The sequence below is a fragment of the Oncorhynchus nerka genome, linkage group LG26, assembly GCF_034236695.1.
Source record: "Oncorhynchus nerka isolate Pitt River linkage group LG26, Oner_Uvic_2.0, whole genome shotgun sequence".
Classification (NCBI taxonomy): Eukaryota; Metazoa; Chordata; class Actinopteri; order Salmoniformes; family Salmonidae; genus Oncorhynchus; species Oncorhynchus nerka.
This window is the reverse complement of record NC_088421.1, coordinates 20731733-20750501: the sequence shown is the minus strand read 5'-3', so window position 1 is coordinate 20750501 and position 18769 is coordinate 20731733. Positions and strand designations below refer to the sequence as shown.

Below are 18769 nucleotides of genomic sequence, written 5' to 3'. Positions count from 1 at the left end.
AATCGAGAATCTGTGGAAAGAACTGAAAACTGCTGTTCACAAATACTCTCCATCCAACCTCACTGAGCTCGAGCTGTTTTGCAAGGAGGAATGGGAAAAAATTTCAGTCTCTCGATGTGCAAAACTGATAGAGACATACCCCAAGCGACTTACAGCTGTAATCGCAGCAAAAGGTGGCGCTACAAAGTATTACCTTAAGGGGGCTGAATAATTTTGCACGCCCAATTTTTCAGTTTTTGATTTGTTAAAAAAGTTTGAAATATCCAATAAATGTCGTTCCACTTCATGATTGTGTCCCACTTGTTGTTGATTCTTCACAAAAAAATACAGTTTTATATCTTTATGTTTGAAGCCTGAAATGAGGCAAAAGGTCGCAAAGTTCAAGGGGGCCGAATACTTTCGCAAGGCACTGTACACATGAGATGAGTAAAACAGTATGTACACATTATTTAAACATTATTAAAGTGGCTTGTGTTCCCTTATTAAAGTGGCCAGTGATTCCAAGTCTATGTACAGTATATAGGGCAGCACCCTCTAAGGTGCAATGTTACGTAACTGGGTGGAAGCCGGCTAGTGATGGCTATCTAATAGTCTGATGGCCTTAAGATAGAAGTTGTTTTTCCACTCTCTCGGTCCCAGCTTTGATGCACCTGTACTGACCTCGCCTTCTGGATGATAGAGGGGTGAACAGGCCATGGCTGGGTTGGTTAATGTCCTTGATGATGTTTTTGGCCTTCCTATGACATCGGGTGCTGTAGGTGTCCTGGAGGGCAGGTAGTTTGCCCCCGGTGATACGTTGGGTAGACCTCACCACCATCTGGAGACCCTGCGGTTGCGGGCGGTGAAGTTGCCATGCCGAGCGGCGATACAGCTCGACAGGATGCTCTCAATTGGACAGGATGCTCTCATCTGTAAAAGTTTGTTTTAGAGGCCAAAACAAATTTCTTCAGCCTCCTGAGGTTGAAGAGGCACTGTTGTGCCTTCTTCACCACACTGTCTGTGTGGATGGACCATTTCAGATCAGACCATTTCAGATTTCAGCTCGTCAGTGTACGTCAGTGTACGCCGAGGAATCACCTTCTCTACTGCAGTCCCGTCGATGTCGATAGGGGCATGCTCCCTCTGCTGTTTCCTGAAGTCTACGATCAACTCCTTTGTTTTGTTGATGTTGAGTGAGAGGTTATTTTCCTGGCACTATTCTCCCAGGGCCCTCACCTCCCTGCTGGTTGTCTCGTCATTGTTGATAATCGGGCCTACTACTGTTGTTTCATCTGCAAACTTGATGATTGAGTTGGAGGCGTGCATGGCCATGCAGTCATGGGTGAACAGGGAGTGCTGAGGATCAGCAAAGTGGAGGTGTTGTTTCCTACCTTCACCACCTGGGGGCAGCCCGTCAGGAAGTCCAGGACCCAGTTGCACAAGGCAGGGTTCAGACCCAGGGCCCTGAGCTTAATGATGAGTTTGGAGGGTACTATGGTGTTGAATACTGAGCTACAGTCAATAAACAGCATTATGAACAGGTATTCCTCTTGTCCAGATGGGATAGGGCAGTTCCAATATTTTTCCGGTTTATGGATTGGTCTTGAGCAGTCTTTTTCTCACTTCTTTTTATTTTTTGGGGTCGAGTTGATTCAGATCCAAGAACATAGAATTATGTTTGTTTGCTTCATCTGCTGTGTTTGTTTTTGGAAGTGATAACTTTAGGTTGTAAATGACTTCCTCTCGAGCTCTGGGGCAGCAGGGCCATTCAAGTAGCAAAAAGACACAGCTAGCCTAGAAGGCCAGCCCAAGGCGCCTCAGGGCTCGACACCCTTGTTTCGTTCAAAGTGAAAACACTACGCAAGAAGTGAGGCGGCATGGTGTCGCCCACAACGTGTGGATTTCTGATTTAAAGCACAGGCATGTTAGAAGAAACCTATCTCCAAAAATCTCCCCCCATGCAGAGACGGTCAGAGAGATCATTACTCTCAGATTAATCGGGGTTTCATTCCACAGCGGATCAATCACTTGTCATTTACACTTAATGCAACAGCATGTATGAATTATGTCCAGCATGCTCGTGGCTTAGGAGAGCAAAGCAGAGCAGGGATCTTGATTTGGATGGTGACATAAACCAATATCTTTGAGTGTATCAGTTTGATGTGATTTTCTTCCCCGGGGTCATGGGGTGGGAGATCAATCAGAGGCTGCTGGGATTGGAAACATGCAGACTGGGAGTTCACTGTATGGAAGCAGGTAGGGTAGAGGGAACATGGGGCTGAATATTGGACAGTAGGATACATTTTTACTATGACAGCCTATAGCTCCAGTTTATTATGAGGCCCTGATATGGAGAATAATCTCATCAGGACTAAAGAAGTAAATCTACAGGGAGGTGTCAGGGATATAACAGGTTGACAGGCCCTGTCCGCGCTCCGCTAGGGCCCACGATGATCAAATCACCAGACGGCAGACATAGAGTCACAGCTGAGAGGGACTCACCTTGCACTGCATCCAATATTGTGGTGACACCTGGCATTGGGATGTAAAATTGAGTTGAATATTGACCTAGATAAAATGTGACAACAATACAAGCCATTACGTCTTGGTGGAGGGGACAAGCAGGTGCATGTGTCTGATTTGAGACATGGCAGATATGTCAAAGTCACATCCTTCCAGATGAGGCAATGTGTCTAAAGGCTAAGTTGTCTTTAAGAGAAAATATTAACTCTCAAACCACCATGTTGTTCTGTTAGTGGAGCTAGAATATAAACACTGTGAGTGTGGCTACTCTAGTAGTCTGTTTTTATCCGTGTGCAGTATTGTCACAAAGCTGCTTCCCCCACTTGTTCTATTTTGGTCACCATCTGCAAAGGCAGGAAACAAATGTCACTTAACAGTAATACTTCTGTGAACTAAACTATTGACTATACCAAGTCAAAATATTCTCAGAGTGCTTTGTTCTATCCTTGTATAGCTGACAGTAGCACCAGGAATTTAGGTAATATTATATGATGTGCAATATAGCATTTATTGAATGTTGTCTAAAGTATAGAACAAAGAGGCAGAGGCTTTTGGCACTAAGGATTATAGATCCAGCTTGATATTACATTACTTTACATCACAATGAGGGAGCCATGTTATTGGCAATGGACTAGTTAAGTGTTCCCCAGATGGTGGACCGGGACCCAGGCTGGGTCGCAGCTACAGTATATCCTCCTGGGTCGCAGCTACATGTATATCCTCCTGGGTTGCAGCTACATGTATATCCTCCTGGGTCGCAGCTACAGTATATCCTCCTGGGTCGCAGCTACAGTATATCCTCCTGGGTCGCAGCTACAGTATATCCTCCTGGGTTGCAGCTACATGTATATCCTCCTGGGTCGCAGCTACAGTATATCCTCCTGGGTCGCAGCTACAGTATATCCTCCTGGGTTGCAGCTACAGTATATCCTCCTGGGTCGCAGCTACATGTATATCCTCCTGGGTTGCAGCTACATGTATATCCTCCTGGGTCGCAGCTACAGTATATCCTCCGGGGTCGCAGCTACAGTATATCCTCCTGGGTCGCAGCTACAGTATATCCTCCTGGGTCACAGCTACAGTATATCCTCCTGGGTCGCAGCTACAGTATATCCTCCTGGGTTGCAGCTACAGTATATCCTCCTGGGTCGCAGCTACAGTATATCCTCCTGGGTCGCAGCTACAGTATATCCTCCTGGGTCGCAGCTACAGTATATCCTCCGGGGTCGCAGCTACAGTATATCCTCCTGGGTCGCAGCTACAGTATATCCTCCTGGGTCGCAGCTACAGTATATCCTCCTGGGTCGCAGCTACAGTATATCCTCCTGGGTCGCAGCTACAGTATATCCTCCTGGGTCGCAGCTACAGTATATCCTCCTGGGTTGCAGCTATATCCTCCTGGGTCGCAGCTAAAGCCTGGGTTCTGGCTACATGTATTGTTTTGTTTATCAGATGGTCCACAAAGCTCTTTAGATAGAGCCGAGCTAAACAGAGTCTGGAAACCACGGTAGCAGTGAGGGCCAATGAATAGGAGTTGAGAGGATACTCAGTGGTTAACAGTAAAAGTCTAATTGATTCTAATTTACTCGACAATGCATGACTGGAAGAAGCCGATTCACTGTTTTCACAAAAGCATTTTATTATTCCTATTTAAGTGTATTCAAAATGCTCATGAATTACCAGATTAGTTGAAAGGTAATGGATTTTGGGGGATTAGAATGACAATATTTTATCTTCATGGCTTAGCTAAACCCATAATCACAGGTGAATGGGAAATTAACTGTGACCATAACGATCGGATGAATTAGTTGGCGGTCTTTGCATTAGCGAAGGTAAAATTGTCAATTACACTGTGTAGGGTTAAACTAATCCTTAATACTGAACACATGCATAATATATGGGAATGAAAAGGAGATTTATACTGATTAGACTTGAAAGGGTTTATTATAAAGGAATTCTAATAGGATTTAATGTAAGTATGTCTTTTTCATGTTAACCCCATTGTTGAGTACCTACAAATTATAAAGTTTTCTTACTCAAGTCTAAAATGTGATAGGTATTAAACATTGGGCTGGTCAGCTGATGTTTCATTGATGAAAAGCAAGAGAAGAGGTAAAGTTACCGGCAGAGAGCCACGAGGCACCAGCATGCCTCTCCAAGCCTTGGAGCATATTGATCAAACTGTGCCCAGGATGAGACAGGTGTAAGTCTTAGCAGCAGTTTCATGCACTGAATACGAAATGACCCCTTACGTCAACAGTGACGAGCACAACAACCCCCCACCCCACAACCAGATGTACTTACTGTACCACTATGGTCTTAAGATATTGAGCAGGGCTGGGAATTGGGCATGAGGAGAGTGCAGTCATGTCTGAGCAGAGGCTCCTGAACAGATGTGATAATAGTAACACTGTAAGCAAATAAATGTGTCATCTCAGCTGACTTTCAACCAATCACCTTTAGGTCAAAGGAATAGCTGAAAAGGTGTACAACTAAAATCATTTAATTTCTCAGGCCAGTCCAGACAAAACAATCTGGCAGGTGTTAATACAATAACACATGTAACTCCTTGACCCCTGTTATTTAGTCACATGTGTTACAGTAGTGACAGTTCTCCCACAGACTACATAAGAGAAGTGGGACAGAGAAGGAAATAATTAGCTTCTCTGGTTTGATAAGGAAACAGCAGAGGACAACTGATATTCTAAGGGAACTGCTCTAACCAACTCACCCACTAGAGGGAGCTAAGCAATTCCTCATTGTAAACCCATCTGGTCTGAAAACCAAGGGGAAGATCTTGAAGGATTCTGTTAGGACTGTCTGCCATTAAACAGAGATAGAATATCAACTGTCACATAGTTAGATCTGGTATCTGTTTCACTCTGTCATCTCCCTCTCCCTAACACTTTTAGCTGGATGACAGTTTTAAAAAGGCATGGCATAATCTTTGCGGTCACACCAGGGATTTGCTCAGTAGTAACGGTGCATGGGGAAACGGTCTGAGCCCTTCTAAGTGCCAGACTGGAACAGTGGCAGAAGCTTTGATCTAATCTGGTCTGTGTGCCAGCCAGCGGTGACTTGGGCAGAGTCAAGTGAGAGAGAGAGGTCGCTAAGCTGAACACATTCCCACTGATAGGAGACTGGGAGCTGGAGCTGTGAAAATTTGAGCAGACAACTAACACATATCAAATCCAGGCGCTGAAAATTGGGGACTTGCAGATTCACAGAGATTACAACTCTAGAGAGCAAAGAATTTGACATGGCAGTGCATTCTAAAATCCAACCCCAGATTACAGAGGTCATAGCGTAGAAGACAAATGATCTCTTGTCTGTGTAGATTGGGGAAAATCTCCTTCAGGCACATCTTCTCCCAATACCTGCATGTCTCACAGTAATGACTGTTTGCATACTTAGAGTATCATAGATATATCGCAATAGAGTTTGCTTATGTTCATGTTCACTAGTTTCACAGTGGGATTTTGTTTGTTTCTACTGACTCAACATGACACAAAAGTCATAAAACAAGCTTTTCATGACTGCATCATGACGTAAACAGCAACCTGTCTCTTTCCCATGGTCCCAAACTACAGTATTTACCACTCATCTGTTCCAACCAGGCTTAAGAACCAAATAAACCGTGATCTGAAAAAAAAAAAACAGTGTAAATGATGTTCCCAGACCTGCATTTTCTATTACAATATCCCTGACTAAAATAAATATCCACAGTGAGTTTTGATCCCTAACATTGGAATAAAGCCTCAAGCCATTGTACGAGTTTGGGGGTGGATTTAGCTCCATGTAGCACAGTAATAAAAGCCTCTTTCCTGTGTTTTGGAGACTTTGGGTTGTGATCAAGCTACAGAACGACTGCAATGTTCAACAACTTTGAACAGGTTTCTTGACTATATTGCCCAGCGTTATTGCAAATCACAGTGGTGTGAGTTCCACTTTTGTTGTCAGCAAGGTCAAATTGGGCTAGATGGTCAAATCAATGTTTCCACTGTGCTGTAATTACCTCCCGATAGCTGTGTCTCTGTTTGGAATACACCTTGGTAATAGGGGGCATATCGACAAACATAAGTCATCTGATTAAGTCGATGATGACTCATTGGCTGTTGTGTTTAATTCCACATCCCCATTTTACCACAGTAATCCCCCATGTAGGTGACCTTCAGACATCCACCTCAGCTGTGTCACTGCCTTGATTAAACATGTGGAAGGTCAAGCTCTTTTAATGAGATCCTCCTCAAAGACATTAACCCTTCCATCATACAATGGCCGGAAAAGACATGGGTAATGTCATTGAAGGAAAGCAATACATTCCTGCTCTGTGTTCTTAACAATTTAAGGGATTAACAATCAGCCTGCATGATCAATGAAAGAAATATTGCCTATTTTTATGACAGAGGAAACTCGGCAATGATGTCATGAAAGGAAAATATGTAGGTCAATCAGCACAACAAATCCATTATGTTTTTGATATGGTCAATATCTAGCAACTTTCATAATGCCTTTCCATCCTCAGCAACCGTACCATAATTGGTATTCTAGGCTGCTCCGGCTACTAATGACAATCTATAATGGTCCTTTCTCAGCCATGTGCTGCTGATAAGGTCCCTGACCAGCAGTGTGATGCAGAAATCCCTACGGTCCTCTGGGAGGCAGCTTTTCAGAGTGGAGACTATATTACCACGTAGTCCAACCAATTACCCCATGGGAACATCACCGCCAGTTTACTGGTACACTCCATCTCCGCTAACACAAGCCCCTCGTCCCATTCCCTCTGTCAGGCAGGGGCTGAGGAATGGGGACTGCAGTGGGTCCCCAGCTATCCTACATGTCTTAATAGGGAGACACAATCATGCCGTGGGCCATGACACCCGCCAAGGAATACTGAGAATTACATTGTAATCACCCCACTGTGATTCAAACACATGCTAAATCAGGTCCCCTTGACAGGATACCACACACACACGCACACACTCACACACACCACACAGCGTCAGGCCCGCAGGCGGCAGTGTGACAGATAAGTCATAGAGGATGACTGTCTGACAGAGGGACACAGTATCTGTCCAGACATTACGTGGATTGGTGAATGTAATGCTGTAGGATCTAACTCCATTCAACTGCATTGTGAAATACATCATTCTTTCTACTTTGCCCTGCAGCTATAAATATCTGGAAGATCAAAACAAGATAAAGTTCCTGGTCGATATGATCATTTATTCATTACCTGGAACATGAATGTAGGATTTATGATTTCAAACTAAAAGTCAATCCCTTAATAACAAACTTTGTTACTGTCACTGTGTCACTGTGTCACTGTGTCACTGTACTTTGGGAGAATTGCATTGAAGTCTATTAGCAATGCAGTGTTTTTAAACACTGATCGTATCAATTCATTTCAAAGGCTCATCTAAGGGAAAACTGTCATCCAAGTTAAGTTACTTTAGGTATTTTCCGTAAACAATGCCTTAGAAATACAGCATGTAGCTGCCGTTAAAATCAGCCTCCATGGTCAAAACCAGGTCTCCACCTATTCACAGCACATAATACCCGTGCATTCAGATGTTTTGCCGATTAAATTGGAATAGCTCTGCAGTATTATTTCAGAGGGGGGGAAAACGTCACGAGAGATAAATGGTAAATCCTTGTTCTCCATTTGTTGCATTAAACAGTAGGCACCATCTGCTGTATTCAACTGCAGAGTACAACAGTAGTGGGGCCACAGCTGCCATCCGCAGGCACAGCAACCTGCTCACTGCCTTGTGTTGCACGCCAAACACTCACGCAAAAAATAGTACCCTGGGTCTCTCATCATCCACCTGACCCAACCCACCATTCATGGCCGCTTACATAGAGACACACCTGCACATGAAGCACATGACTCACAGATTAAGCTAAAATGTCTCTAAACTACAGGCAGTTGGTTTGGTTGGCTTGCCTGGAGGGATTACTAAGCATTATCACATTGCACAAATGACACTAAACGGTCCCATGTATCTAATACAAATGTCTTTACCCATCTCTCTTCTCTCCTCCTCTCATCCCCACCCTCGTCCCCTCTCTCAGGCAGTAGGTGACTGAGATGGGCGTTCGTCTAGGCCACTTGAGCGACTCCCCGTGGTGGTGGCCGCTACTGCTGCTGTTGCTGCTCTGCACTGCCCCCTGGTGCCAAGGTCGGCCTTTCGCAACGCCCTTGCCAGCAGTCAACGTGGCGGTGGTGTTCAGTGGCTCGGCCTACCAGCAGGAGATCAAGGGGCGTCTCAGCAGGGAGAACTTCATGGACCTGCCCTTGGAGGTGAATCCCATCACAGTGCTGGTAAACAACACCAACCCTCGGGCCCTGCTCACACGCATCTGTGACACACTGGCGGCCAACCGCGTACATGGTGTGGTGTTTGAGGACAACATCGGCTCGGAAGCCGTGGCACAGATCCTGGACTTCATTGCCCTGCAGACGGCCGTGCCCATCGTGGGCATCAGCGGGGGCTCCGCCATGGTCCTGCCACACAAGGTCAGTGACCAGGATTGGGCTGGGGGACACTTGGTGTCTAGGCTGCCTGAGGAACATGCTTAAGTTCATCTTCTTTTTATTTTTGAAATAACCTTGAAGGCCACATTATTTGTTTCCCCAAAGGTTTTAAACCCTTTATAATCTAGTGACTGTGAAATAAAGAACTGGGAAAGACCCCTGGCACAACTCACAGTACAAATAATAAAACCAAAACAACAATCTCAACAACACAGGTCCCCCAAGGTGAGCAAAGCACTCAGATCTTGAAAGCTCTCCACCACACACACACACAGGCCAACCGTCATTAGTCTGGTGATTATCAGAGTCATAATGAACATTAGCAGACACACATTGCCATTTCCAGGTGACTTACAGCACATGATTATAAACTCACTGAATGTTAATGCTGCCCATACAGACACTGTGGGTTTTTTGTGTCTGGAGGTCTTAGGCCAGAAAGACTGAAACAACAAGATAAGGTGTTAAACCAGGTAGCAGAGGGATGTCCAAATACTGCATCTAATACACTCATTAAAATATGAAGGTCAAAATCAAAACCTGTTAGCCTCTGCCACTTCATCCTTGTTCTATTTTTAAACTTCTGGTCCCACCAGACACAAAGATGTTAAACTAGAGAAATATATTTGTATTTGCTGGTAACAAATGTATAGTTTACAGTTGGACCCCTCATGTCAATAGAGTTATGCAATGATTTGAAATGTTGTATTACCCGGCATCATGCACTGGAGTTTGCCACCAGTAAATTATCAGAGGGATGTTTGTGATACAGATTAGACTGCCGTTAAATTGCTTTTAGAGTAAAGCCTCATAGGTTTAGGAGCAATGATCCCTCTCCCAGAGCGTTACACAAAGGGCTCAGCCACAGAGAGAAACTTTAATTAGACTGAGCATCACAATACTAGTCACAGAGACAGAGAATGCACGTTATGAGCATCACAATACTTCTCACAGAGACAGAGAATGCACGTTATGAGCATCACAATACTACTCACAGAGACAGAGAATGCACGTTATGAGCATCAAAATACTACTCACTAAGACAGAGAATGCACATTATGAGCATCACAATACTACTCACAGAGACAGAGAATGCACGTTATGAGCATCACAATACTACTCACAGAGACAGAGAATGCACGTTATGAGCATCACAATACTACTCACAGAGACAGAGAATGCACATTATGAGCATCACAATACTACTCACAGAGACAGAGAATGCACGTTATGAGCATCACAATACAACTCACAGAGACAGAGAATGCACGTTATAAGCATCACAATACTACGCACAGAGACAGAGAATGCACATTATGAGCATCACAATACTACTCACAGAGACAGAGAATGCACGTTATGAGCATCACAATACTACTCACAGAGACAGAGACTGACATTATGAGCATCACAATACTACTCACAGAGACAAAGAATGCACATTATTAGCATCATAATACAACTCACAGACAGAGAATGCACGTTATGAGCATCACAATACTACTCACAGAGACAGAGAATACACATTATGAGCATCACAATACTACTCACAGAGACAAAGAATGCACGTTATGAGCATCACAATACTACTCACAGAGACAGAGAATGCACATTATGAGCATCACAATACTACTCACAGAGACAGAGAATGCACGTTATGAGCATCACAATACTACTCACAGAGACAGAGAATGCACGTTATGAGCATCACAATACTACTCACAGAGACAGAGAATGCACGTTATGAGCATCACAATACAACTCACAGAGACAGAGAATGCACGTTATGAGCATCACAATACTACTCACAGAGTCAGAGAATGCACGTTATGGATAAGAGCGTCTGCTAAATGACTTAAATGTAAATGTAAATGAGCATCACAATACTACTCACAGAGACAGAGAATGCACGTTATGAGCATCACAATACTACTCACAGAGACAGAGAATGCACGTTATGAGCATCACAATACTACTCACAGAGACAGAGAATGCACGTTATGAGCATCACAATACTACTCACAGAGACAGAGAATGCACATTATGAGCATCACAATACTACTCACAGAGACAGAGAATGCACGTTATGAGCATCACAATACAACTCACAGAGACAGAGAATGCACGTTATGAGCATCACAATACTACTCACAGAGACAGACAATGCACGTTATGAGCATCACAATACTACTCATAGAGACAGAGACTGACATTATGAGCATCACAATACTACTCACAGAGACAAATAATGCACATTATTAGCATTATAATACAACTCACAGACAGAGAATGCACGTTATGAGCATCACAATACTACTCACAGAGACAGAGACTGACATTATGAGCATCACAATACTACTCACAGAGACAAAGAATGCACATTATTAGCATCATAATACAACTCACAGACAGAGAATGCACGTTATGAGCATCACAATACTACTCACAGAGACAGAGAATGCACGTTATTAGCATCATAATACAACTCACAGAGACAGAGAATGCACATTATGAGCATCACAATACTACTCACAGAGACAGAGAATGCACATTATTAGCATCATAATACAACTCACAGAGACAGAGAATGCACATTATGAGCATCACATCTTTATTGGTTCTATGCAAATTGATGTAGGCTGAGGATACAGAGGACTGGTGGGGCATAGCTCGCCAATCCACCGACCATAAAAAAAGCGTTTATTCAGCGGGGGAAAATGGAGGGTGATAAAGCAGGCTGGCTGACCTCGGCCGGTCAGAGCAAGAAGAGAATACTGCTGTATTGTAATGTTTAATCAATCCTAGTAATTTCAGCTCCGGTAGCTGGTTGTTTGAGTATGCAGCACACAGGGAACTGAGTAGCGGAAAATATGAGGTCTGCCCGCCACCCTCGATTTCCATCAGTTAATCCACAGCTCAAATAGGATTTTCTCTCCCTCATGTTTGTGAGATTTTCATAATAAACGTGAGAAACGTGTTCCTCCACAACAGGAGACGGCCAGGGCCATGGACTCACAGTACCTTGATTACGCATTCACATTCATACAAATCCTCATGGGGTTGCAGTTCAATAGAGAGCTGGTTAAAAAATGGATGCATTTCAACTCAATTGAATTTAAATACATTTTTCTACACAACAAATTGATTCATTGATTCAATCTTTACTTTGTGTGTGGCCGAGATGACTGCGAGGGAAAGTGTATTTGTTAAAAGTAACCCGGGGTCCATCAACAAAACAGTAATCAATATAGGAAACGCTCACAAAATGTGTTTGTGTAGGCCTCCCGGGTGGCGCAGTGGTTAAGGGCGCTGTACTGCAGTGCCAGCTGTGCCATCAGAGACTCTGGGTTCGGCCCAGGCTCTGTCGTAACCGGCCGTGACCGGGAGGTCCATGGGGTGATGCACAATTGGCCTAGCGTTGTCCGGGTTAGGGAGGGCTTGGCCGCTAGGGATGTCCTTGTCTCATCGTGCACCAGCGACTCCTGTGGTGGGCTGGGCACAGTGTGCTCTAACCAAGGTTGCCAGGTGCAAGATGTTTCCTCTGGCACATTGGTGCGGCTGGTTTCTGGGTTGGATGCGTGCTGTGTTAAGAAGCAGTGCGGATTGGTTGGTTTGTGTATCGGAGGACGCATGACCTTCAACCTTCGTCTCTCCTGAGCCCGTACGGGAGTTGTAGCGATGAGACAAGATAGTAGCTACTAGAAACAATTGGATACCATGAAAAAGGGGTAAAAAATAAAAAATAAAACTCTGTTTGTGTGCTTACGCACTAGAAATGAATATTCATGACTTCATTTAAAATGTGATGGCACTTAAATGTCACCACTTCAGATGCAGCGAATGGCTGCATCTTATGATGCTTTTCAATGAGCCTGAGCGATGGCTCAATCATTGATTGATTGGTGGGACGCCATCCAAGCTGGTTGACAAGCCAACTCAATCACTTACAATGTTGTCTCTGAGAAAGCCTGGAGTTTGATCTCGCTCGAAGAGGAAGGCGAAAATTAACAGAGAACAGATTCCTATCCTGAGGAGATTTTGCTCAATTAGCATGTTGATTAGCTAAATTACAATAACCCATGAGAAACCTATCATTCACTTTTTTTCTCGCAATTAGAAAAAGTTAAAACAATCATTGGATAATCAATAGCCTAGCAGACACAAAGAATCCAATCAATGGAATGTATGTGGGTGAGGACAAACAGGGTTTATCAAGAAGTATAGGACAAATTCAGACAAGCCCAACTGTCTGTTTGCAGCCATCAAACAGAGAGAGAGAGCTTCCTTAACAGAGGATTATAATCTAGCTGTGAGGCATGTAGCCATATATCACCTTCTGATGGAATTTAAATAAAATCTGCTTCACCATTGCCAATCAATCATGGCTAACACACCTGCCTGGAATGGTAAAACGCAAGGGGGGCTTTGGTGCATTCATTCCCACTGGGGATTTACAACCAGGGGTGACTGGTAGCTACTATGTACGACATGATGGTAAAGATGCTTCATGATGGTAAAGGAGCCTTATCCTCCTCTTCCTTCTCAGGATGAAATACATATGTAGGATCTTCATTTGACCAGTTTCTCACAGCTGGAAAATAATCCTGCAGCAACAGGAAATTATTATTATTGTGTGAGAGAAAAATGATTGTGTGGGAGTGAACATGTAATGGATAATTACAAACAAGGACAGGGGAAAACATAACGACATCAATGCTGACACAGGGAACAAACTGAGGAGCAGACAGATATAGAGGGGCAATTAACAAAGTAATGAAGTCCGGGTGATTCCAATATTGTGCAGATCCACGTAATGATGGTGACAGGTGTGTGTAATGGAGCGCCAGAGAGGGGAAGCGGGGGAGGGGTGATAGGAAACCATGTGTTTGGTGTATTTACCATTCCAACCATTACTTATTACCACATTATAAGCCCGTCCTCCCCAAAGAAGGTGTCACCAACCTCCTGTGATACAAACAACGGTACCCAAATTGTGATTTGATATGTACTATATTACATGTGATTTTTGACTAAGCCGTGTTTTAACATGATTCACAAGGGGAATAGCAGGGTATAGTCATGTATCAAATGTTTAACCACAACACACTTGCAGCAAAGCCCAATAGACGGAGACATGAGTAGTAGTCCCAGGTAGACAAGACAACCTTCAGACTGTGTCTGTCCAGCCATCTCACTTCACACACCTTCTATTATTGGGGACCAAATCTTAATTTGAGATTTATGGATGTAACCAACATTTTTTTATTACATCTTAGATCTCCCATTGACATTAACGCATAATTTATGCATATGTTAGGATTGGGTCCAGAGTCTCTTTGCTTCAGTGGTCCGGCGAGGTGTGGGAAGCAGGGCGAGCAGCAGCAGCAGACCTCGTTTCTTAAAGCAGGAAGGGGAGCCTGAGGCCCATCCCTAAAGTAGAGCAACCTTTTTCTCTCTTCCTTTCTTCACATCCTAAACCTACTTGTGTCCCTCTCTACCTCGTTGCTTTGCATCCTGGGGCCAGTGACACAGATACAGTACGAACTGTCTAGACAGGGCTAAATAGGCTGGGATGGTTTTCAGAGGAACTGTATGGGAATCTGAAATCTCAGTAGGGATGCATGAATGCATAAGAAAATTACTTAATATATGTTTTGTCCTGGTTTTCGGCAAGTCAAAGGCATATAATACTAGATCATTTGGCATGAGAATTACCGAGTACAATACAATTCAGACAGACTAATGCATTTGTGCTCACTTTAGTGTTACAATGTAATATAAATGCATTCAAAATTGATATAATAACACTCACACGTACAATATGATTGTAATTCAGTGCGATGTGTTACTGCATTTGGATCTCCTCTATCGTTGTGAGGAAGGACAAATGACTACGGCGGTGTATGTCTGTTCCTCGGCCCTGCGCAGGGTCCCTGTGACGTCAGCACATAGGACGAGCACATGACGACAGTGCCAGGGCACATCACGCTGGGAGTTGCAGGCGGACATATGCCGCAGCAAAGATCCATGTCCAGAAGTCACTCACCATCAGAGAGAGAGAGAGGGAGAGAGAGAGAGAGGGAGAGAGAGGGGGGGGGGAGAGAGGGAGAGAGAGAGAGGGGGAGGGAGAGAGAGAGAGCGCGAGAGAGAGAGAGAGAGCAGGCTGCTCCTCTTGCACTAAGGGAGGAAGAATAGGGGAAGAGAGAACAAGAGAGAGAACAAGGGAGAGCACGTTAGCCTCTTTCTCTCCACCGGCCCTTCTGGAAGGGCTACTCGCTGCCGGCCTCCCTCCCTCAGATTTATTTTGCAACTTCTGAATCATTTACAACACAGTACAGACCCCCTGCTCTAATCTCTCAAGCTCCTAGGACCACAATTTCAGGTGTCCGGCCTTGCAGTTGCAACTTTGTGTTTTATTGAAAAGCCTCATTTCTTTTCCTTTGTTCTTTTTAAACCATTCCATTCCAAACCATCTCCATTCCATCTCCATTCCATCTCCATCAATAATTAGCGACAGCTCTTTGTTTCTGTGAGAGTCCTTCAAATGCCCACCATTGGTCCAGTTTAAAAAAAAATCAGTAGCCTAAATGTTGTGTGTAGAGAGCATTGTATTCTGAAAAGAAAATATGTTGTATTGGGGATCTTGACCACTGACCAGTGGTCCTATAAAAGCATCTGTGCAGTGATATATATGGCTTTATCTCTCATCCGGCGCCGACAGAGATGGCTGCCTCGCTTCGCGTTCCTAGGAAACTACGCAGTATTTTGTTTCTTTTATGTGTTATTTCTTACATTGTTACCCCAGGAAATCTTAGGTTTTATTACATACAGTCGGGAGGAACTATTGGATATAAGAGCAACGTCAACTCACTAACATTACGACCAGGAATACGACTTTCCTGAAGCGGATCCTCTGTTTGGCCCACCACCCAAAACAATGGATCGGATCCCAGCCGGCGACCCAAAACAACGGCGCCGCAGAAGGGGCAGACGGAGCGGTCTTCTGGTCAGGCTCCGTAGACAGGCACATCGCACACTGCTCCCGAGCATACTACTCGCCAATGTCCAGTCTCTTGACGACAAAGTAGATGAAATCCGAGCAAGGGTTGCCTTCCAGAGAGACATCAGAGACTGTAATGTTCTTTGTTTCACGGAAACATGGCTCACTCGAGACATGTTATCGGAGTCGGTACAGCCACCTGTTTTCTTCATGCATCTTGCTGACAGAAACAAGCATATCTCTGTTAAGAAGAAGGGTGGGGTGTATGCCTTATGATTAATGAGATGTGGTGTGATCATAACAACATACAACAACTCAAGTCATTTTGTTCATCTGACATAGAATTCTTCACAATCAAATGCCGACCTCATTATCTACCAAGATAATTATCTCCGATCATAATCACAGTCGTGTATATTCCCCCCCAAGCATTGACGGCCCTGAACGAAATTTATTTGACTCTATGTGAACTGGAAACCACATATCATGAGGCTGCATTTATTGTAGCTGGGGATTTTAACAAGGCTAATCTGAAAACAACGCTCCCTAAATTTTATCAGTATTTTGATTGCGCGACCTGGGCTGGCAAAACCCTGGATCATTGTTATTCTAAATTCCGCAACGCATATAAGGCCCTCCCCCGACATCCTTTCGGAAAAGCTGACCACGACTCCATTTTGTTGCTCCCAGCCTATCAACAGAAACTAAAACAGGAAGCACCCGTGCTCAGGTCTGTTCAACGCTAGTCCGACCAATCGGATTCCACGCTTCAAGACTGCTTCGATCATGTGGACTGGGATATGTTCCGCATAGCGTCGAACAACAACATTGATGAATTCGGTGAGCAAGTTTATTAGCAAGTGCATCTGTGATGTTGTACCCACAGCATCTATTACAATATTCCCCAACCAGAAACCGTGGATTGATGGCAGCATTCGCACAAAACTGAATGCGCAAACCACTGCTTTTAATTAGGGCAAGGTGACCGGAAACGTGACCGAATACAAACAGTGTAGCTATTCCCTCCGCAAGGCAATCAAACAAGCTAAGAATCAGTATAGAGAAAAAGTAGAGTCGCAATTCAACAGCTCAGACACAGTCAATCACGGACTACAAAAACCAGCTCCGTCGCAGACCACGATGTCTTGCTACCAGACAAACTAAACAACTTCTTTGCTTGCTTTGAGGACAATACAGTGCCACTGACACGGCCCGCTACCAAAACCTGCGGGCTCTCCTTCACTGCAGCCAACGTGAGTAAAACATTTCAACATGTTAACCCTCGCAAGGCTGCAGGCCCAGACGGCATCCCCAGCCGCGTCCTCAGAGCATGAGCAGACCAGCTGGCTGGTGTGTTTACGGACATATTCAATCAGTCCTTATCCCAGTCTGCTGTTCCCGCATGCTTCAAGAGGGCCACCATTGTTCCTGTTCCCAAGAAAGCTAAGGTAACTGAGCTAAATGACTACCGCCCCGTAGCACTCACTTCCGTCATCATGAAGTGCTTTGAGAGACTAGTCAAGGACCACCTACCTGACACCCTAGACCCACTCCAATTTGCTTACCGCCCCAATAGGTCCAAAGACGATGCAATCGCAATAACACTGCACACTGCCCTAACCCATCTGGACAAGAGGAATACCTATGTAAGAGTGCTGTTCATCGACTACAGCTCAGCATTTAACACCATTGTACCCACCAAACCCGCCATTAAGCTAGAGACCCTGGGCCTTACCCCGCCCTGTGCAACCGGGTCCTGGACCTCCTGACGGGCCGCCCCCAGGAGGTGAGGGTAGGTAACAACATCTCCACCCCGCTGATCCTCAACACTGGGGCCCCACAAGGTTGCGTTCTCAGCCCTCTCCTGTACTCCCTGTTCATAACTGGGAGGCCATGCACGCCACTAACTCAATCATCAAGTTTGCAGACGACACTACAGTGGTAGGCTTGATTACCAACAACGATGAGACGGCCTACTGGGAGGAGGTGAGAGCCCTCAGAGTGTGGTGTCAGGAAAATAACCTCACACTCAATGTCAACAAGAGATGATCGTGGACTTCAGGAAACAGCAGAGGGAGCAGCCCGCTATCCACATCGACAAGACAGTAGTGGAGAGGGTGGAAAGTTTTAAGTTCCTTGGTGTACACATTACGGACAAACTGAAATGGTCCACCCACACAGACATCGTGGTGAAGAAGACGCAGCAGCACCCCTTCAACCTCAGGAGGCTGAAGAAATTTGGCTTGTCACCAAAAACACTCACAAACCTTTACAGATGCACAACCGAGAGCATCCTGTCGGGCGGTATCACAGCCTGGTACGGCAACTGCTCCGCCCATAACAGTAAGGCGCTCCAGAGGGTAGTGAGGTCTGCACAACGCATAACCGGGGGCAAACTACCTGCCCCCCAGGACACCTACACCACCCGATGTCACAGGAAGGTCAAAAAGATCATCAAGGACAACAACCACCCGAGCCACTGCCTGTTCACCCCGCTATCATCTAGAAGGCGAGGTCAGTACAGGTGCATCAAAGCGGGGACAGAGAGACTGAAAAATAGCTTCTATCTCAAGGCCATCAGACTGTTAAACAGCCATCACTAACATTGAGTGGCTGCTGCCAACATCCTGACTCAACTCTAGCCACTTTAATAATTGAAAAATGTATGTAATAAATGTATCACTAGCCACTTTAAACAATGCCACATTATATAATATTTACAAACCCTA

At 44.7% G+C, this 18769-nt stretch overlaps 1 protein-coding gene across 1 annotated transcript in view; it reads left to right on the top strand.

The window, feature by feature from the left end:
- Positions 1-18769, top strand: part of LOC115119781 (glutamate receptor ionotropic, NMDA 2C-like) — a 108464-nt gene that overhangs the window by 51024 nt on the left and 38671 nt on the right. Inside the window, exon 2 of the mRNA XM_065010238.1 lies at positions 8578-9022. Coding sequence (XP_064866310.1) covers positions 8594-9022 — 429 coding nt within the window. The 5' untranslated portion in view covers positions 8578-8593. The remainder of the gene's footprint in view (positions 1-8577; positions 9023-18769) is intronic.